Source organism: Drosophila suzukii, chromosome 2R (assembly GCF_043229965.1).
Source record: "Drosophila suzukii chromosome 2R, CBGP_Dsuzu_IsoJpt1.0, whole genome shotgun sequence".
NCBI lineage: Eukaryota > Metazoa > Arthropoda > Insecta > Diptera > Drosophilidae > Drosophila > Drosophila suzukii.
In genome coordinates, this window is record NC_092081.1 from 3,168,436 (window position 1) to 3,188,149 (window position 19,714).

General features: G+C 42.9%; 9 protein-coding genes across 17 annotated transcripts; 6 read left to right on the top strand and 3 right to left on the bottom strand.

The window, feature by feature from the left end:
- Positions 1-28: 28 nt before the first annotated feature.
- Positions 29-1,337, top strand: Fsn (F-box synaptic protein). Its single transcript, XM_017087800.4, has 3 exons — positions 29-479; positions 541-905; positions 971-1,337. Exons 1-3 carry the CDS (start codon positions 172-174, stop codon positions 1,063-1,065), a joined length of 768 nt encoding a protein of 255 aa, XP_016943289.3. The 5' UTR covers positions 29-171; the 3' UTR covers positions 1,066-1,337.
- Positions 1,110-2,172, bottom strand: LOC108019799 (COP9 signalosome complex subunit 9 homolog). Its single transcript, XM_017087801.4, has 2 exons — positions 2,030-2,172; positions 1,110-1,597 (listed from the first exon to the last, which is right to left on the bottom strand). The coding sequence occupies exons 1-2, from the start codon at positions 2,105-2,107 to the stop codon at positions 1,460-1,462; spliced, it is 216 nt and encodes a 71-aa protein (XP_016943290.1). The 5' UTR covers positions 2,108-2,172; the 3' UTR covers positions 1,110-1,459.
- Positions 2,173-2,237: 65 nt separating this feature from the next.
- LOC108019661 (UPF0587 protein CG4646) lies at positions 2,238-3,016 on the top strand. Its single transcript, XM_017087552.4, has 2 exons — positions 2,238-2,538; positions 2,591-3,016. The coding sequence occupies exons 1-2, from the start codon at positions 2,286-2,288 to the stop codon at positions 2,827-2,829; spliced, it is 492 nt and encodes a 163-aa protein (XP_016943041.3). The 5' UTR covers positions 2,238-2,285; the 3' UTR covers positions 2,830-3,016.
- Positions 3,017-3,609: 593 nt separating this feature from the next.
- On the top strand, positions 3,610-8,764 carry LOC108019899 (organic cation transporter protein). Of its 3 annotated transcripts, XM_017087986.4 has the most exons (9): positions 3,610-3,767; positions 5,788-6,388; positions 6,603-7,320; positions 7,385-7,478; positions 7,654-7,710; positions 7,813-7,913; positions 7,976-8,056; positions 8,346-8,456; positions 8,511-8,764. In XM_017087986.4, exons 2-9 carry the CDS (start codon positions 5,841-5,843, stop codon positions 8,538-8,540), a joined length of 1,740 nt encoding a protein of 579 aa, XP_016943475.3. In that variant the 5' UTR covers positions 3,610-3,767; positions 5,788-5,840; the 3' UTR covers positions 8,541-8,764. The 3 variants fall into 3 exon arrangements, with proteins under 3 accessions (XP_016943475.3, XP_016943472.3, XP_070851021.1); XM_017087983.4 differs by lacking the exon at positions 7,654-7,710; XM_070994920.1 differs by lacking the exons at positions 7,654-7,710; positions 7,813-7,913; positions 7,976-8,056; positions 8,346-8,456; positions 8,511-8,764 and having other exon boundaries at positions 7,382-7,483.
- LOC108019901 (transmembrane protein 186) lies at positions 7,305-9,606 on the bottom strand. 4 transcript variants are annotated; one of them, XM_017087988.4, is made up of 3 exons: positions 9,472-9,606; positions 8,770-9,404; positions 7,337-7,474 (listed from the first exon to the last, which is right to left on the bottom strand). In XM_017087988.4, coding segments are annotated over exons 1-2 (627 nt in total). In that variant the 5' UTR covers positions 9,473-9,606; the 3' UTR covers positions 7,337-7,474; positions 8,770-8,778. The 4 variants fall into 4 exon arrangements, 3 of the variants coding, with proteins under 3 accessions (XP_016943477.3, XP_016943478.3, XP_065720018.2); XM_017087989.4 differs by having other exon boundaries at positions 9,463-9,481; XM_065863946.2 differs by lacking the exon at positions 7,337-7,474 and adding an exon at positions 8,345-8,696.
- A 55-nt stretch (positions 9,607-9,661) lies between these two features.
- AQP (aquaporin) lies at positions 9,662-11,792 on the top strand. Its single transcript, XM_017087515.4, has 4 exons — positions 9,662-9,816; positions 10,524-10,704; positions 10,793-11,206; positions 11,297-11,792. The coding sequence occupies exons 2-4, from the start codon at positions 10,527-10,529 to the stop codon at positions 11,503-11,505; spliced, it is 801 nt and encodes a 266-aa protein (XP_016943004.1). The 5' UTR covers positions 9,662-9,816; positions 10,524-10,526; the 3' UTR covers positions 11,506-11,792.
- A 671-nt stretch (positions 11,793-12,463) lies between these two features.
- LOC139352154 (uncharacterized) lies at positions 12,464-14,397 on the top strand. Its single transcript, XM_036813840.3, has 4 exons — positions 12,464-12,728; positions 12,782-12,987; positions 13,041-13,176; positions 14,255-14,397. The coding sequence occupies exons 1-4, from the start codon at positions 12,620-12,622 to the stop codon at positions 14,314-14,316; spliced, it is 513 nt and encodes a 170-aa protein (XP_036669735.2). The 5' UTR covers positions 12,464-12,619; the 3' UTR covers positions 14,317-14,397.
- Positions 14,398-14,745: 348 nt separating this feature from the next.
- On the top strand, positions 14,746-16,493 carry LOC108019909 (uncharacterized). Of its 2 annotated transcripts, none has more exons than XM_070994921.1 (5): positions 14,746-15,003; positions 15,063-15,201; positions 15,793-16,134; positions 16,187-16,257; positions 16,309-16,493. In XM_070994921.1, exons 1-3 carry the CDS (start codon positions 14,746-14,748, stop codon positions 15,867-15,869), a joined length of 474 nt encoding a protein of 157 aa, XP_070851022.1. In that variant the 3' UTR covers positions 15,870-16,134; positions 16,187-16,257; positions 16,309-16,493. The 2 variants fall into 2 exon arrangements, with proteins under 2 accessions (XP_070851022.1, XP_070851023.1); XM_070994922.1 differs by having other exon boundaries at positions 16,315-16,493.
- FLASH (FLICE-associated huge protein) lies at positions 15,621-19,376 on the bottom strand. 3 transcript variants are annotated; one of them, XM_017088006.4, is made up of 5 exons: positions 19,253-19,376; positions 18,859-19,182; positions 18,607-18,797; positions 18,110-18,550; positions 15,621-18,047 (listed from the first exon to the last, which is right to left on the bottom strand). In XM_017088006.4, the coding sequence occupies exons 1-5, from the start codon at positions 19,274-19,276 to the stop codon at positions 16,499-16,501; spliced, it is 2,529 nt and encodes an 842-aa protein (XP_016943495.3). In that variant the 5' UTR covers positions 19,277-19,376; the 3' UTR covers positions 15,621-16,498. The 3 variants fall into 3 exon arrangements, with proteins under 3 accessions (XP_016943495.3, XP_065720015.2, XP_065720016.2); XM_065863944.2 differs by having other exon boundaries at positions 18,045-18,066; XM_065863943.2 differs by lacking the exons at positions 18,607-18,797; positions 18,859-19,182; positions 19,253-19,376 and having other exon boundaries at positions 15,621-18,066; positions 18,110-18,523.
- Between the last annotated feature and the right edge of the window lie 338 nt (positions 19,377-19,714).

Genomic DNA, 19,714 nt, shown 5'->3' on the forward strand with positions numbered 1-19,714 from the left:
CGTCCGGCCGAGCGGTATTCGACTGGTAGGCCGCGACGGCCACACTGTGGAGTCGAATTGCGAATTTCTGGAGTTTTTTTGTTGGTTGGTGTGGAAAAATGACAAACTACAGGCCCAGGGAAACCGAAGCAGCTATTTAACAAGTCCCCAGCACAGGAGCAGCCGCACACAATGGTCGACCCGGTGGCGGCGCTGTGCAACTACAATGTCCTGGAGGTGATCTTCTCATACCTGGAGCTGGACGACCTCAGCCACTGCTCGCAGGTGTGCAAGAGTTGGTACCACTTCCTCAACGACGAGAACAGCGACGTGTGGCGCTGGCACTGCCTGAACAAGCTGCCCAAGGAGGCCCTCAAGTCCGACCTGCTGGCCTCGGTCTCCACGTACAAGACGAAGCTGCGGGCGTACTTCCACGCCTGGAGCCCCAACGACTGCTCCCGGAATGTGTACATCAAGCCCAACGGGTTCACCCTGCATCGGTGAGGACCTCGAATCCCTTTACGGTCGCAGTTATGCCCTTACATCCTTCTATTCCGACAGCAATCCCGTGGCGCAGAGCACAGATGCGGCCCGGGGCAAGATCGGGTTCCGCCACGGTCGGCACACTTGGGAGGTGATCTGGGAAGGACCGCTGGGCACCGTGGCCGTCATCGGTATATCCACCAAGGAGGCGGCGCTGCAGTGCCACGGCTATGTGGCCCTTCTCGGCTCCGACGACCAGAGCTGGGGCTGGAACCTGGTCGAGAACCACCTGCTGCACAATGGAGACATGCAGGGCAGCTACCCGCTGTTGAACAACGCGCCCAAGTACCAGGTGGGCGAGCGGATACGCGTCATTCTCGACTGCGAGGACAACACCCTGTCGTTCGAGAAGAACTACGAGTTCCTGGGCGTGGCCTTCCGAGGTAAGGCAAAACGGTCCGCCAGTGGAGGTGATGGCACTACTCAACCAATGCATTTCCTCTTCTAGGCCTGCCGGACAAGAAGCTCTATCCCACAGTATCCGCTGTCTACGGCAACACCGAGGTATCGATGGTCTACCTGGGCACCCCGTTGGACGGATAGCTTTGCCCGGGCGTACAAGTTGGTTAACACACTCAATGGATCCATTAGGTTATCGTGTACATTTGTATTTATCTCAATTACGTTTGCTTCATTCCACCTGCAACTCAGTTCGATATCGTAAATTTAGTTACTAGTTTCGTTTTCTGTACAAAATTATGCATTTTGTTGATTTTACGCTACGCCAAAGTTCAATCCACCTCGGCACTATCTTCACATGGCAATTTACGTTAGTTATACGAACCAAATGAATATAATATAGCGATTAAACAATAGTTGAATCAATTTTTTATACACCGAAAATCGCAGATGATTGTGAAAGTAAAACAGATAGAAGAACGAACTGCAGTCGCTGATCTTTCAATCCGCTGATTACTATGTGGGTATCCTGTGAAGCCTACTGTTTGGGATCGGATTTCATCTTGGCCCAGTTGTCATCGTCGAACAGATCGTCAAAATCATTGTAGAAGTCGGAGTGGACGTGCTTATCGTTCGAGGGCAGATGGTCCATCATCATTCCTGTAGCTCCGCCGGACTGAAAGGATTCAAATTCAGAAAACAATTATATTCGGTATGCTGCGCTTTGTATGCCCTTGTGATCTTAGAAAAATGGGTGAATTTTGTACAGCTTTATTTTGTTTTATCTGTAGGATAAGTTATACGGATTTTAAATAATGTACTCCACAGAACGAAACAGAAAAAATTTGATTGAAACTTCGAAACTTGCTATGAAAGGTATGAGATACAGTCGGCCTTTCCAAGCGGATTTCCAATTCATTTAAGTAGGTGCTTGCATGTGCTCAAGAAATCGGATATTAATGTTTACATAGCTAACTTTTAAACTGTATAAGAGTAAATCTGAAAGAAGACCGACATGCCAATATTAGCCATATGATGCTGATCTAGGACTTTTCACTTGGGAACCACTTTTTTCAATAACACAAGGTGAAGCTTTGTGAGGACTTACCTCGTCCATCTCCATGTAGCCGGGGCCTTCGGAAAACATTTCGTCGGCAGCCAAGGAAGGTTTCAGGTTCAGATCCATATTTATACTTATTTCAAGTTTTTATTTATGTTTCCTACGCTTTGTGCGGAAAAATCTCCACTCTCATTGTCGGCGTTGCCACTGCGGGGACAGAAAGCAAAGACTTGCAATCTGGCCACTCTGCCAATCAGCTGGTTTCCTCTAATCCCTGAAGTATAAACATTGACTTTTTTGAGAAATGGTGCGTGTGGGCCTCCAAATTTCCGCCACGCTGGAGAACGTGGACAAGCTGGAGACCTGTCATCCGGACTACTCCTTCTTCTTGAAACTGAAGTGCAGCAACTGCGGCGAGCAGTCGGACAAATGGCACGACATAACCGAGTCGGAGCGCGTGCAGCAGGATTCGCGCAATGCGGCCGGCTTTAACTTCTTCATGAAGTGCAAGATGTGCAGTCGCGAGAACAGCATCGACATCGTGGAGAAGTCGAACGGTGCGCTTTCTCCAGATCTCCCGCAAACCTCCTAACTGATCCCACTCCACAGCTCCTTACACGGCGGATGACTCCGGCGGATTCAAGACCATAGTGGTCTTCGAGTGCCGCGGCGCGGAGCCCGTGGATTTCTCGCCTCGCATCGGATGGCGGGTCTCATCCTCTGAGAATGGACAGCAGTTCGAGGAGGTAGATCTTTCCGAGGACGATTGGGTGGAGTACGACCAGAAGAACAACAACTCTGTGGGCATCTACGAGTTCTCCTCAAAGTTCACCAAGCTGAAGAAGTGATTCTAAGCGGGAGTCCTTTTTAAGCATTTTTAATCATTGATAATGGGAATATTGTTTGCGCGTCTTGATGGTAAGCTAAAAGTAGGATCTTCTTAGTGTAAACCCTGCATTTAGCATATCATTAAGATGAGAAATGGACCTGAGAGAAAATAAAAACTGAATTTGTAATGTTTGTAAAAAGCCTAAACATTTAGAGGACCATCAACTATTTAAGTGTGTGCGAATGGAAGTCTTGATATAAGGTTTTCTAAAGTTATTTTAGAAGCAATATGCCACTTTAAACCTTCACAAGAATCTATGTCTTTTTAATTCTTCATATAATTTAATAGCCACAAAAGTACCACCTATCCGAAGTAATTTTTATTTTCGAAAAGGAAGTAATTTTGCATTGTGGCTAAAACTAAAGAATGCAATGTAATTTTGATTGATTCTTTCCAAAATTTAATTGATTTTACAATTAAATTTTTCCAAATGGAAGGTTAACATTTACTTATGCTTTGTTAGGAATGAAACTTTTGGTTCTTTTAGCTTATAAGAATAAGAAAAAAGGTTTTTAAAATTGTAGATAAACTGCGCACTGAATGTTTTAAGATATTCGTGATCAGCAGGCAATTCTCTTAACAGTTTTCGCCGTAAGAGAAAGTAGCTCCCAAACTCTCTCCCCTAACAATATTCTCTTGGTATTGATTTTAATGCCGGCTACTTTGATTTAAGATTGAGCACGAAGATTGCACTCTGCCTTTTGTGTTTGCCTCTCTGTGTGCGTTTGCATGTTCTTTTGTCAAGACATTTCAGTATTTCGCCAGCCTTTGCGCGATTCGGACCGGATACGGAACTCGGAGCGACCTGTCCCACCCGGATATCGTTAAAACGCGCGTAATATTTACTGAATGGTGGCACATTAATTACTCCAAAGGCACCTGCCAAGTGTTTAGCAAGTGAGTCTCCGGTAATTATCCGTCTGGTGAGAGAGTCAAAGTGGCAGAGGCATTGAGTGCATCATTAAAATTCGCAGTGATTAGATAATGGGGCAGTCTTATCTGGACACTTGGCCTACGTATTTCAGCAGCCTGCAGAAGTTCCCACAAGTCGATGCAGTAGTAGAATCCAGCCCGACCCTGACCTTTCAAAAATCACGGAATAGGATAATCATTCCTACACACCCTAGGAACCCCCGAGAAGATTGCCTGTGGGGCAATTCCCACACGGTTCATCCATTATGCATTATTCTAGTCTGGCACGCATCAATCATGCATATTCCCTACTTGAAAAGCATATTCCAATTACAACACTCTCCGTTTTTCAAGACACTAGCAGGCAACAATTTATCTCAATTGGCGAAGATTGGATTGCATGCATGCACGAACATTCTCCAAACTACATAGCGACTATTTGCAATGAAGGCAGCTCCGCTTAAATTAATAAGATCAAAAAGCCAATTCATCGATCTTCAAGTTCAATAAGAAAGAAGTATGACAATGACGTACCCGGAATTCATTACATCTTCATTTCTGTAGACGGCACGTAGTGATGAATCACTGAGGAAGTGTACGGAAGGCGACACCTTTACGAATAAGAACATTGATCGAAAAATAGGGTTGTTATGCACGCAGCTAAATATTTCATAATCTTCACTAAAACTCGAGTAGATACTCATTCAAGATACTCATTCTAAACTTCATATAATTTGTATACCCTTGAAGAGGAAATAATAAGACGTTTCCGACTGTAAAGTATATTCTTGATCAGAATCTCTAGAGGAGTCGATCAAGCCATGTCTATCTTTACGTTTCTACGCAAACTAGTCTCTCAGTTGTGAAGCTACATGGATGAAACCTTCCCAAAAGTCTTATTTATTATACATTATAACTTCCGGGTTTTTTTGTCATATTAACTTCAACTCTTGGGAATATCATTCTTTTAATATTTCAGAAATTTGAATAAAATTTAAATCAAATCGGACTACTTCATTATTTAGCTGACATAGAAATGATACGATAATTAACCGACAATAATACATAGACCGTTATTTTTCGTTTTCGGTAAACATATACGGTAATCAATTGAAACGGAACATTATCTTAAAATTTGTATAATTAGTTTTTAGTTTTCTAAAAATCGGAAAGTTCTGGACATACAAAGCAGTACGATACTTCGGCGTGCCGAAGTTAGCTTTGTTTCTTGTAATTTATACTATCCAAATGGGTTAAAAAGAAATAGATTATAGATATTGAAACCACTAAGAATAACTAAGAATTGAATAAATACTTCTTACCTTAATAGCGTGCAAAAGCAGCCACAAGTGAGAAAGCATTAAACTACCTGTCCCATAATTATTACAGAATGTTAATAAAAACACATTTTTAAGGAATAGTGTTAGGAAAATAAAATATATCATATTATCTTTTGTCCATAAAATAATTGCCGTGTACGTTAAACTTTTTTTGTTATAGAGTAAAACTGTCACTGTAAATGTATTTTAGTCGAGATTTTATTTTCGTAACTTGATAATGGGTGATATGTACTTTTTTATTTTTAATTTCCAAGAGATCTCTGCCCACAAGGAATCTTAGTAAATGGTACTAACCTAAATTAGTAATATTTTAATATTTTTACGCTATAAAAGATTAAGGAAGAAAGAAGGTAAAAATAAAAGAATTGAAGAATCGAAGAAATTTGTAGTTCGAGTCATGTAATTAGTTTTAATAAAAGTTTTTAGTAGTTTAATAAAAGTGATTCCAGGCTACTACATTTGGTTGAAAATCTTTTAGAAGTCCACGCAAAATCAAGGCATTTATAGCTCAAAAAATAAAAAAACGGGGCTCATGTTTTTTATTTAATTTTATAGATAAGGTACTTTTATTTTTGATCTTCTACTTAAAAATAAACCTATGTCAATACACCGAAAAAAGGCGTGATTAAAATTAGAATGCCATACATAATTATTTCACTCCTTAGAAATCCGGACGACTCCCCGTGTTTAGTGGCCATAAGCTCCTGTTTACTTTTACATGTCGGCTCCGGCGGCGGCGTCCGTCCTGGACTTTGACGAAATTCTCGCCGAGATAGGCGAGTTCGGGAGATTCCAGCGTCTGAACTATCTGCTCATCTGCCTGCCTGTCTTATTCGCGGCCGCCAACAGCCTGTCGTATGTTTTTACGGCAGGATCGCCCACCTATCGGTGTTACGTGCCCGGCTGCGATAGTTTAGACCACCCGGATTATGGAGCAGATTGGGTCTCCATCGCCGTGCCTGGCAGCTGGAGCAAGCGGGGTCACTTCACACCATCCACATGCGATAGGTTCATGGCAAACGGAAGCCGCTCCGTATCCGAATCCGAACCTTGGAGACCGTGGCCCTTGGACCAGTGCTCCGCTGAGAATTTCACTGCGGAGACGGAGAGATGCCGACAGTTTGTATACGGCAGTTCGGAGCGCACAATTGTGCAGCAGTGGGGGCTGCAGTGCCAGGAGAATCTCTGGAAGCTGGCGTTCGTGGGCACGATGCACTTTGCTGGCCTGGTGCTGGGAACAGCCCTGTCCGGTTACCTGGCGGACAAGTAAGTAAAATGGAGAACTTTGCAGAATTAAAAACCGATCAAAGTTTCAAATGTAAAAAGAATGTAAATGTAAAATAATTATTTGAAATCTTATAAGATAATTAACCTTCATTATAAAAGAGATACATTTTTGGAAAGCAATCAGATTTTATTTCCCAGAAGTTCGATTCCAAATGCAATTATATGGCCAGTTTCCTAACAGAACTTTCCTCAGATACGGGCGTAAGCATGTCTTTTTGATCTGCATCGTGTTCATGGCCCTGACGGGAGTGGCGCAGGCGCTGTCCTGGGACTACACCAGTTTCCTGGTCTTCGCCCTGTTGAACGCGGTGGGCACTTCCGGCGTGTACCCGCTGGCCTTCATCATCGGCGTGGAGATGGTAGGGCCGCGGAAGCGCGAAATGTCCTCCATCGTGCTCAACTATTTTTACGCAGTGGGAGAGGCGCTCCTCGGACTGTCAGTTTTCCTGCCCGACTGGCGCCAACTGCAGCTCGCGCTTTCGATTCCGCCCCTTATCTGCGTGGCCTACTTCTGGTTGGTACCGGAGTCAGTTCGGTGGTTGCTGGCCCGTAATCGGCGGGAGCAGGCCGGCGACATCATCCGCCGGGCCGCGAAGGTAAATCGGCGAGACATATCCATGGAGCTGATGGCCAGCTTCAAGCAGCAGGAGCTGGAAGCGGAAACGGCGCCGGAGTACGGAGCCGAGGGTGTCCTGGCCGAGCGGAAGGACGATAAGATTTGGTTGGCCATCAAGCAGGTAGCGGGCTCTCGCATTTTGATGGCCAGATACGCCATTTTGCTTCTCATTTGGGCCGTCAATGCAATAGTCTACTATGGACTTTCGCTGAACGCGACCAGTCTGAGTGGCAACAAGTACCTCAACTTCGCTCTGGTCTGCCTGGTGGAGATCCCCGGCTACAGTCTAGCGTGGGTAGGTTTTGTTTGTCCGGATCCGAGTGCTACCATCTAACCCATGCCTAATCCCCCACCAGTAGCTGTTCCTGCGGAAACTCGGCCGACGACTGGCCCTTTCAGGATCCTTGCTGCTCTGCTCTATCACGTGTGTAGGCAGCGGTTTCGTAACTCTGGGTAAGTAAATAGGCAGTTTCTGATCAGTAAATGGTAAGAATATTAATATTAACGCTCCCTGGTTTTAAGAATTTGACTTTTTTTGTAATTATTTTGTTCAAACGAAAAATATAATAAAACTAGCCTGACCCTCAAGTTTCAATTATATTCCAATTACCTGTACATATCCGCTAAGCGCAAGAAGATTGGATTCCCTGCCAGACCGGAGTTGAAGGTAGACACTCATGGAGTTGTAAGTTTCCTAGCTCCTGATTCACGATCTGTGCACCCCAGTCCATTTTTCACAGCTTTCCTGGCTATTAATAACCCAATATATAACCATCCTAACCTCCAGGTGCCAATTGGCTAATTGTGACGCTTTTCCTTGTCGGAAAACTGGGCATCACATCATCCTTTGCTGTCATATACACCTTTACTGCGGAAATGATGCCCACGGTAAGGAGCTTTCACTTAGTCGAGTCAACACAACCGACTGAATTGTTCCGGATTTATTTCAGGTTATTCGGAGCGGCGGCGTCGGTGTCATGTCCACATTTGCACGTTTTGGAGCAATGCTGGCACCTTTCGTGCCTCTTTTGGTAAGTCCAGTCCCAATCCATTGATCCTATGGTCTTCTCAAAAGCATCAACACAAATTGTTGACATTGAACAGAAGAACTGGAATATACAAATCCTTAAATCGATTCAAGACTTTTCGCAAAGCTTGCACAATTAGGAATCTCTTCCAAACAAATGTCACAAAAACCGGTTCAAAAATAAGTAGGGGAATTAAATTTTACGTTCTCAAAATACGTTAATGTTCAAAATGCATACCTAGTGTAATTTTCCTATATCTAATGAAATTAATCCTTTAATGCGTTCTCGTCAGGCATCGTATTACGAGCCGCTGCCTCTGCTGCTATTCGGGGGCTTATCAATGGTTGCTGGACTCCTCTCGCTTTTGCTCCCGGAAACCTTTAACCGGAAGCTGCCGGATACGGTAAGTACTCATCACAAGTATAGAAATCATGAACTAACATTCCCATCTCCTCAGGTGGAAGAGGCCATTGCTTTGGGGAATTAAAACCCGCCTTTCAGCCGATGATTTCATGGACATATCCATCTTCAAAGAGTACACTGGGCCCTATTTTTGGTAAAGGACAACTACGATGAGCTTTGTAAATACTCATAATAAAGAATAATGCCAAAAAAATTGAAGCTTTTTTGCAACGGAACTTAACTGATAGTAAAAGACAAGTTAGGATTTCGTAATAAACAAATACATTTCTCCGATACCACTATCTGAAACTCACAGCTTGTTTTCAATCTCCGAAGAGGCCCTCGAACAACTGGGGATCGCTGACATGGCCAAATCGATTTAGAAGCTTGTACCGCTTCTTGGGGTCGCTTCGCAGGCAGATGGGCGAAACAAATCTTAGTCGGGACGGGCGTCCCTGCTCCCAGCTGGGCAGCATATCCTCGACGTCCAGCAGGGTCTCCTGTCGCCGTCCCCAGAAGTCCACGTAGGCCAACTTGACCAGATCCTGCTGCTCGTTCACGTAGACGAAGCCAACGAGATTCGAGGCCGCGTAGCTGGCGAGTGTGAGGGTGACCAGGCCGGAGATGCCCACGGTACCGTAAATGGCCAGTGCATCCGTGCTTAGCTGTCCGGCGCTCCCCAGGGCAAAGACAATGGGCGTTCCGGCTGCTGTGAGTGCCGCCTGGTAGACCTTTAGCCTACTGAATGCGGCCACGATCCTTATGGCCGGCAGACTGTAGACGGTCCGCCACTCTGTGAATCCGGCGTGGTCGTGGGCCGCACTTTTGTCGCACTTTTTCGCAGACTCCGTGGAGAGGGGTCGTCCATGCACCGGCTGAGTGGTAGCAATGGACACGCAGCTCCTCCATGGCAATCCTGCCGGTCTGATCCTGCACAGCAGCTCCAGCACTGAAAAAACCAATTCCTGACTTAATACATGGGGCAATCGTGGTTTGCCGATGCTTACTCAACTCACTTTCATTTGTGTTTTGCTTTTGCAGCTGTTAGGCCCTTTTTACAAAAAGTCAGCTGATTATCGATGTGCAAAAACCTATCGATAGACCTGCTCCGCCAATGCTGCCCGTCCGCGAAAGGCGACCGGCTGTTACTTTTTGAAAACTGGCGCGCTCCCGGATATTACGTAAGGACCCAGTGTATAAATATAAATATAGCAGAGCCAGATGATTTCCCGGCGAGCGAGCAGAGAGTGATCAATAAATAAATCACTTATACTAGGTCTCAGTCAACATTCAGATTTCGCAGCCTCTTAACGCGGTCCCCTGCTGCTTTTTTGGTCCACCTCGTCTTTTATAATTGCAAAGTATGTGCATATATCCAAAATAAAAACAAGCACAAGGGGTGCCGAAGTTGTTTTTTAGATTTTGCAGACAGGCTTTCGTCGAAAATTGTATGTTATCCATTAGTTTGTGTTTATTTGGTTTCTTTTCGCGGTCAAGCCTCAGCCAAAACATTTATTTTTAGTGCTTTCGCTATGCATTGGATTCGGAAATAGTTTTTTCGCGCACAAAGTACACTAGTTTACAATGTTCTTTAAAATGCGAATAATTCAAGGTTTGAGAGATAAGGAGGAGGCCTTGAGTTAAGGGCCACTAAAATGATCCATTTATATGGTATTGGCAATAAAAACTCGAATAAGCCCTACAAAGACAGAATTTTCTATGTTCAAGTTTAGTACTAGGTACTACTTATACAAAATTTTCATTACACTTATATTAATCCAAAGCAATACACCAGATTACATTTAACTTTTGGCAATATTTCGTTATTGAACTGGCAAAGGAGCACTAGTACACAAAGGGTTCTTATAAAATCTTACTGGTATACTGCGTCTGAAAAGTTTCGTTTATCCAATTTTAAAGAAGTACAGAGATACTGTTCTTTTCTTTTTCCAAATGTTGATATCACGAATATTTCTTTAATATACCAATTTAACATATCCGAGGGTACCTACACTATAACGGTCAATATCTGATCCGATTTTCCGATTATTTCGTTCACATAACAAAGGACATGTCGACGGCAGCTTTGGGGGTAAGTGCCCTTTTTATGGTGGGATGCTGTGCGATCGCCCAGATTGCTCGAGTGGTCAGCCGCCGAGTGGTGACCCGTGAGGGGCTGGTTCCGATCCTAATCAATGAGGCAATCGCCGCTGCCGAGCTATGCGCCTGCTGCTTTGAACTGATCATTGGTAAGTAAAAATTTTAAGATCTTTTTAAAAATCAAATCAAATCTAGGATCTAGGCCTTAAAGCTGACATTCTGAAATCTCGTTCTCAGTGGCCGACAACTTTGGAGTGTCTATGTACGCCGTCTGCCTGTTCCTGCTGACCATCTGGTGGGGTCGCGTGTGGGGCGACGCCTCCGCCTGCCCGTACACCCACATGGAGGACGTGGTCGAGGGTCGCACCAGCTTCAAGGAGATGGCCCTGCGCAGTTGGGCAGAGCTGATGGGCGGCTGCTGTGTGTACCGGGTGGTGCAGCTCTTCTGGTGGCTGGAGCTGGCCGAGACTCACCGCGGACGGGCCTTTGAGGCCTGCAACGCCGACCTGCAGGTCAGCCCATATTTGGGCGCGGTCATCGAGGGCGTGGCCACGCTACTCTGCCGCCTGGCCTCGAAGACGATCAGCGAAAAGGAGCCGCGGTTCGGGAGCTACATTGATTCCTTTATTGGCACCAGTTTGGTGGTCGCAGGTGAGTGGCGTAGCGCTTCATCGATCCGATCCGCCTGCCCAATGCTGGACTCTTAAGTAGTTTATGCCTTTAACTATGTCCTGCTTGCAGCCTTCAACTTCTCTGGCGGATACTTCAATCCCGTCCTGGCCACGGCCCTCAAATGGGGCTGTCGCGGACACAGCCACCTGGAACACATCATCGTTTACTGGATTGGCGCATGTGCCGGTGCCGTGCTCTCCATTCCGGTTTTCAGGATCCCCGCAGTGCGGCGCATTCTACTCGGAGAAGAGGCGGGCTCGAAGTCGAAACAGGAATAAGACCATTGGGAAGCTTTTGTATTTCAAATATCTGTCAATGCCTGGAAAGATGAAGAGCTCTGGGCATGTCTGCTCGGGAGCAAAGTGTTACCCTGTTTGTCCCATAGTCATGGGCTCCGAAAGATACCCGCTCACCCACAGGCCTTAGAAGACTTATTTAAAACACACTTCTGAGCGTGGTTCAAATCTGAAATACTTAGTCATATTAGTATATTATGTTGAGGCTAAATTTGTTAGAAGGTTTGATGGAATTGAGTCGGAAATAAATTTAGTTAAATTTTTAAGTATTCTTCATGTACTTCAAATGATTTAGACGACAAAGGCCGATTTCGGCCAAGTATTTTTATAGTATGTTGGGACCTGGCGTGCACATTCTTGCTTTCAGAAGAAATAAAGCTAGGACCCGTCTAGCGCCTACATTTTTGGAAATGTACATGCCCCTGGTTTTTGGTAGTCGATGGCATCGACTGCAGCGTTCTCTCTTGTTTTAATTTTGTTCAATAAAAATTGATAAAATTATAAAAAAAGAAAAGGTCCAAAGGGACCTGAGTGACTTGATTGATTTGGGTTTTTAGAAATTTGCCAGCATACAGACTATTTTTATAAGTTAAAAAAACAAATATAAATATTTTTATTTTTATTTTTTAAGAAAAATATTTTTGATTGAGGCTCAAAACTTCCTGATTTTAAATAAAAGCAAAAAGTGTCCCAATATGCATATGCAACACTTTGTCTTTAAAGAAAACTTTTCCTGCTGTGTGTTATTAGCTTCCTTTAGTTGTAAATATAACTCTTTGAAGTTTCACGAAAGAAATTAAATAAATATAAAAAGAAACTATGTATCAACATATATGGAATTTTTCTTAGTCGATGTGTTTTCTTTCAGTATGTGTTCGGCAAACAAAACTTAAAGAGTTCAATTACACAAGTATACCCTAACAACTGAATTTGTTAAATATGTAGAACAATAAGTATTACACTGATCTCACTGCCCTTTGGAAAAGGTTTCATCGCATAGTATTTGCTTTGACAGCATTTCAGTTTACTTCACAATCGATCAGGCCGGTCGCACGCCTACAAATTGCAATCCTAGTACAACCTAAAATTCCTCAAAATGGGTCTTGTGGACAAGTTTCTTAATTGCATTGACCTAAAGTACGGTGTCATTATAGTTGGGTTCGTGGATATAATCTTGAGTATGCTTTGCGGAATGTATTTGCCATGTAAGTACGGTAAACGGTATTATAACATTTAGTAAACAATCGCTATTTTAAAGGGATACGGCGTAAAGGCTATTACGATCAACGAATCCTTACCGAAGCGCCAGTTACCTTCAGATTTCTTTCGTGGCATGAGTATAGATTCTATACGGGGGCTGACTTTTACTTCAATAGATTCGGCTATGCGATGTATATATTCTGTTTGGTTGTACTCATTCTCCATATTGGCGCCTGTATACTTATCATAACTTCCGCACTTTCGGTAAGTCCATACAGGCCGGAAGACTGTCTTTCTTAAGTCTTTAACATTTTTAGGAGCAAAAATGGATGTCTGCTCCCTACATAGCCACTGCCCTAATGCGCTTCGTTGTGTTACTCCTTATTCTGACTTGGATAGTTGCCAAGTCGTTTGACTGTACCACGAGTTTTTGGATGATAGGTCTAAGTCTGTGTAAGTTCCTTGACTCTATGTTAAAGATCAAATTTTAATACCCGTTACTCGTACAGTAAAAATGTATATTTAAATTGTTGAAAAGTATATTTGTACTGTACATTGTACAGGTAGAAGGAAGCTTATTTGACTCTAATGTTTATATATTATTGGTCAAGATCACTAGCCACCGAGTCGTTCAAGCCATTTTCGTCTGTACGCTGTGATCTTGAAAACTACAAGAGCTAGAGAGTTAAGGCTCTACATTGAACATTCTAAGCTTTTGATTTAAAGCAAGTTTGTTATTCTAACGTGTCATGCTCACTATAGCGCTAAAATATGTCCACAACTTTTAAGACTACACCCAAAACAAAATGTATCCTGAAAAGATCGCCCTACTTTTGTCTTCCAGAAAAGCTTGTCATTAATTTAGGAGGATTAGGGGTTTTTTTTTTAATTTTAGATTCAGATTATGATATTACAAATATTTCTCTTTTTCGGAAAACATTTATATTTTGTAGAAAAAAATATTTTTTGTTAGTCCTAGTTACATTTTAGGATTGAGTAACAATTTGTAGAATAGGTGATGCCTAATTTTATTGCGTAAGCCTTCCTGTTTTCCAGAACAGAAATTTTGAAATATAAGAACATTTTTTCTTGTTTTTGGGGTGATTTTAGTTCATGGTACCCATTTCCTACATTTAAGAAACGCTTTTTTGATTTAAGAAGACCTTTCTTGGTAAAAGATACATTTTTTGGACTTTAGAAAAAGATTTCTTTAAATTAGAAAACAAAATCTTAAGGGCGATTTTCAAAAATGTAGGGCTTATTTTATTTTGAGTGTATAATTTGTTTGATCTTATTGACAAAAATTGTTCAAGTCGGACCAATCATTAAAAAGCTTTGAGCAACTTCTGTAACTGCCGACAGGTGGAGCTGCAATCTTGAAAACAGTCATTTCACTGCTTGCATATCTCCATCTCCCTTACACTTTTTATGAGTATCGGGTATCTTATAGTCGAGGTATTCGACTATAGCGTTCTCCTCTGTAACAACTTAAGAACTTTAGCTCCTAATACTTCTGACCCCTTTCCTACAGTTTCAGCCACTTACTTTTGGCTAACCGTGGTTTCATGGTATAGCCCGCCGAGCGTAGAATAAAATTATTAACCGGAGTTATTTAAAATTATAAGTATTTACCCCACTGTAAATCCTACAAGGCAGAAAATTTAATGGCTGCTCCTTAAATTGTCACTCTCGCCAAGCGGTTCGATGTGCTGCTCCTTACTTTGACCAATCGTTTGATTTCGCCACCAGTCTTTAGTTGACTGGTTACAGTACTCGTAAGTAATTTAACTTCACATTTTAAGAATCAATATCAGTAAATACTGTTCCATTTTTCTTAAATTCCAGCCTCTAACATTTGGTTATCCCTACTTTTGTGACGCAGCCGGCTGATCGAAAACTGTAATAATCGGACGTTTTAAAATTGTCCAGTACCCCTTCAAACACACTTCAAAATCAAACATTCAAAATTCAACGCACTTGAAAATCAAACAATAAATCCAGCACTCTCTCCGATCACACAAAATGGGTATTCCTGTTATGAAGCGCTGCTGCTGCCTTGAGCTTAAATGGGGAGCTCTTATTGCCGCACTTGGGGACTGGGCCTTGACAGGCGCAGTTGTTGGCATGACCAGTTGTAAGTCCTACTTCTTAACTTACTTACTTAAGACGTGTCCTAAACCTCTTTTTACAGATCTCCGTCTTATTATTTGGTATGTCGCCATCCTTATTCATGTTGCACATATAGTTGGCTGCATTTTGGTTGTAGTTAGCGTGTTTGTGGTAAGTAGCAGCGACTTCTAACAACCAATAGTTTAATGTGCTTTTCAACCCCTTTTTAGCCAAATAAGAAATTTGCTATGGTGTACCTAATAACTGGCATATTTCGTATACTTTTTGACATAGCCTTCCTAATATATTGCTGCGTACTGCTCTTTAATGCCCTCGTTGTAGCCATAATTGTAACAATTATTGGCATCCGTAAGTATTTTTATATTTTAAATATGTACGCTAAAATTCTTTGATTTTACTCGGATTCTTCTTAAATTTGTAATCTTGTAAAATAGAATATAAACATTTAATCTTCAGGAATAGTCCAGAACAAAGGCGTATTTCCCAAAAACCGCGAGTTTCGTGTTTTGCTATAAAAATAAATAACTTTTTTTCGATTTACTTCGAAAAAGTTGTCTCATTCGAGTAAACTAATTATTTAGAGCGGGGCAGACCCCACAACCATTGAGACGCGAATTCCTAAGCAATCGCGGTGCATCGCTGGTGTGGGGTTGGCACACTCTCGAACTTAAACATTTGTAATATTTTGATAAAGAAAGAAAAAGTGAATGTGTTTTTAAAGGAAATGGCAAAAATCCTTTTTGATTTTTATAGGAAAACCCGAAATGTTGAAATTTAAATACACGGCTGGTTGCCACTTTATTTATTTATGAAAATTTCTAATAAAACGCGCGAATAATTTGTTTTCATATTTCGGGATTGGGCACCCTGTACTAGAGTAAAATGTTTAAATATTTGGTCATTATGGGAAGCTAACATTGTGTTTATTGTGACATTCAGTTGTCGCGATCTACTGCTGGTACGTCATCTTCTCGTGGTTCAAGAAACTTGGAGGTTCTGCCCCAGGAGATATTTAGACTGGCGCGCGCCACTCCAACCATTTAAATAATAGTTCAAGACCAATCTGACCAAATTTATGTGCAGTTAAATCTGTAATTATACAAGGAAACCCACGAGTACTGTCCCTAATTTGGAAGGCACTCTTGTCTACATATATTACAAGCTCAAACAGAACAAGGTGTGCTCCTAAAAATGCTGCTGCCGTGATCTAAGATGAGGACCTGATTAGCATATTGCATATATTGTTAAAGCGATTGTAATTATTTTTCATCAAAAGAAAATGTACGTACTGTTACTATCAGACATGAAACATAGCTAATATTTAATCTTACAGGCCGGTCACCATTGTTACCTATGTCGCCCATTTACTCGCCTGCGTTTTTGGTTATCTTTTCAGATAGAGTGGTAAGTAATACTTTAATAACCAACTATTAAAAAATTAATTTTTTTTGTAAGCTACAGGAGGCGCGATTTACCCCTGGCTCGTTGGCTATTCATGGTTCAAGATGCTTGGAAGGTCATCTTGAGTCGAATCGCCTAAAAGCCCATACTTTGGTGCAGCTTAATAATTTGGTTTTCTTGTTGGCTCTAAACTTAAGTGTATTCGAAATAAATTCAAAATTTAAACTTAGAATTAGAAATTTACTTAAATCGGTTGGTTAGCAGCACCCGCCGGCATTTCCGCAGTTGCTGGTCGTCGTCGGCGACAGCGTCGCTTTACTCTCAAAATAACCTCGTCTTTTATTTGCTCATACTGGTAATCAGTGTGGCCCAGAGAACAGCGTTTGGTAACTGTTGAGGTGTCGTCACCACCAAAACTATTTGCCAAAGTTTCGTCGATGGTGAAATCCAGCCTGGAAACCGGCGGTACCTCCGTCGGACTGTCCATGTTGACTTTTCTCTTTTTCAGAGGAGTTTTCTCGGTGGCAAGCTTTTCCGGTGTCGCTGTCGGCGATATCTTCTTTGATTTGGTCTTGGACTTTAGCGGACTTTGCTGAATGGGAGACCGGGTGAGAATCGTAACAAGGTTTTGTTTGGGCGTCTGGAGGGCTCTATTCGATGTTGAAGTCACTACTGTTTCGTCTGGTGACTGCTGGTGCAATTGTTCCAATGCCATCTCAATGGCATCTTCTTCAATACTCAGGTTTGGATAGCTGGGATCCACTGTGTTTGGCGCATCTTTCTCGCTCGTCAGCAAGTCCATGGCAGCTTCAAGAATAATCTCGTCGTTTTCATCGTTGTGGTCCAGCTTCGTCGAGTCGGGTTTAGCGTATAAGACATCGGCCGTCTTCATGGGAGTATCATCCGCGTAGCTGGTACATATTGGATCTCTGCGTTCCTGAGGCGTTACGGAGACTAATACAATATTCTGATCACTTGATGCAGAATTTGTTATTGCTGTTGGTGTTTGGCATTGACTGTCGACCTTAACAGCAATATGGTCGATATCGGCCATCTCCGGAAGACGAATATCTTCGATGATCCGTATTCCGATGTCGGATTTGTTCAAGCGGGTTAGTTCAGACGGCGTTTGAATTTCTTTCGCGGGCCAGGCATTTGAATTTTGTTTAACCAGAGAGTCCCTTTCGGCATGGACTGTGGCAGCTTTTGTTAATTCAATTTGGTCTCTTCCCTTTTGGGATTTGTCTGTTTTAACGTCCATGGCTTTCGATGGCTCTTTTGTTAGCTCTTCACCTTCAAGCTGCAGCACTTCTATTGTGGAATGTTGAGGTGAAATGCTTTTTATTTTTCCATCAAGTTGAGACACTTTTGGATCTAATTTAGTGGAAGTCTTCTTCAGTTTATCGTGTGTCGTGTCTTCTAAATGAAAATCACTGTTTTCGACAATCATTGTCTCCATTTTGGCCAACTCGATTTGATCTTGGACAAAATTCAAGGATTCCGTCTGAGATATGAGGTGCAAGCCCGGGATAATTTCACGCTTTAGTTGACTGACTTCAGAGAAGAATCCACCTGCAGGTTGAGGATCCTTCGTATGTTCCTTTATGTCGAATGAGCAGCTTGATTTGAATTCTGAGGTAATATCGGTTTGCTTAGGAACGCCTTTCCTTGACGGTTGCAGGTTAGTGGCAGTTTTGGGCAACTCAAGGTGGGGGCTGTCGCCCCGCTGGACTTTAATTTTGTCGTAGAATGGGGCATTCATGCCTTGGCAATTTTCTTCTGGCATCTTGGTTCTGCAACAAAAGTCAGATGCTGCTATCAACAAACGTAATTTATGTCCTTTTGTTTCACTGACCTGGGCGACTGGGATCGGCTTCGCCGGCCAACTTGTCGGGAACTGATCTCTCGACTCCGGTGCTGATCTCGCCTGCCGCTATGTCTTGGACTTCGGCTGCGGCTGTGGCGTCGATCTCTCGATTTGTGGCGGTTCTCTGGACGACGAGGGTTTGTGCTAGATCTCCGTTCGGTGATCTTGGGTTGTCCCTGCTTGGGAGACCTACTTCCGCTATCCGATTTCTTGACGTCTTCTTTTTTGCTTGCCTTCTTAATGTCATTTTTCGAGTTCGCCTTGGCGTCTTCTTTTGGGACCGTTTTGAATGGATTTCTTTCCGTTTCCGGATCCTTTTTGGCCAAAGCCCTCGATTGTGTTTCTTTCAAGCGCTTACTATCATGGTCTCTTTCTCCTGGTTCTTCGACGTCTCGCACCCGCTTCCGCCGGAAGCATAAGTCGTCCTTCCTATAAAAAAGTAAGGTGTTAGTTGTAAAGCCCTGAAAACGAAATTGGTAACTGACTCCTTTCTCAGCTGGGCAATCAGGGCCTCCTTTCTCTTCACCTCCGCCTTGGCCGTGTTCAGCAGATTCTGCAGGTTAACCTCCATGGCCTTAATCTTCTTTCCAAGCGCCTTGTTCTCAGTCTTCAGAGACTGGATTTCGGCCTGCGCCTTTTCGTGTTTGTCTTCCCATGCCAGCAGCTCCTTGGTTTTCTGGAATATAGTAATATTGTAATCGGACGCCGTCTCAATAGATCTATCTGCGTGGCCCTACATGGTCCTCGGCTTTCTGGAAGTCGTCCAAATCGTCGTAAATGTCCAGATCAAGAGATCTGTCTTTTTCTTCAGGCTTGGTGGAATACTGAGGCTCGTCCAAATCGTCGTAGATGTCCAAATCCAGAGATCTATTCTTTTTGCCAGGCTCTGTCCAGCCTTTGGCTGTGACATCGGGCAACTGATGATCCCTCAGTTCCAGCAATTCGTCCAGAGCCTCGGAAAGCACCAGCTCCTCGGGGGATTTCGTGGCAAAAACATTATCCTCTAAGAGGTCGCCACTTCCATTAGTTTTACGATTGGCCATCGCTTCCTGTTCGCGTCCCTTCACACATAATTTTGCAATTTAGTCATGAACAGTGTACATTGTACACGCAGCTATTCAACAGACTCACCACTGCGCTAAAATGATCTGCCATAAACTAAGTTAATATATAAACACCAGCCACCAGTTGAAAGGCAAATAGCGATGCGCAAACGAAATAAGGAATGGGACGATAAGTCTTATCGAGAATATCGAAGGAGGGCCATTTCCCTTTCACGCGACAGTTACATTTAAAATGATAAGACAGATGATTTTACAAGAAGCAAGAAGCCTCTTTACAGCACGGGATCTTTAAATTTTATGTGGGCAGGAATTTTGTGTACAGTGCTATAACTGAACGATACCATTTACATTTCCATTTTTACACAATCAGCTGTTGCTTTTGGCGCGAATACCGACCTTACCGATTGGACCAAATCGATTACTGATGGCGAGAGGGAATTATACCCTGATCCCACTGCCACAATTTTAAATTTTGAATTAAAAACTTGAAATTTAAGATTTGTATCCCCCTCAATTATGAAAACAAGTT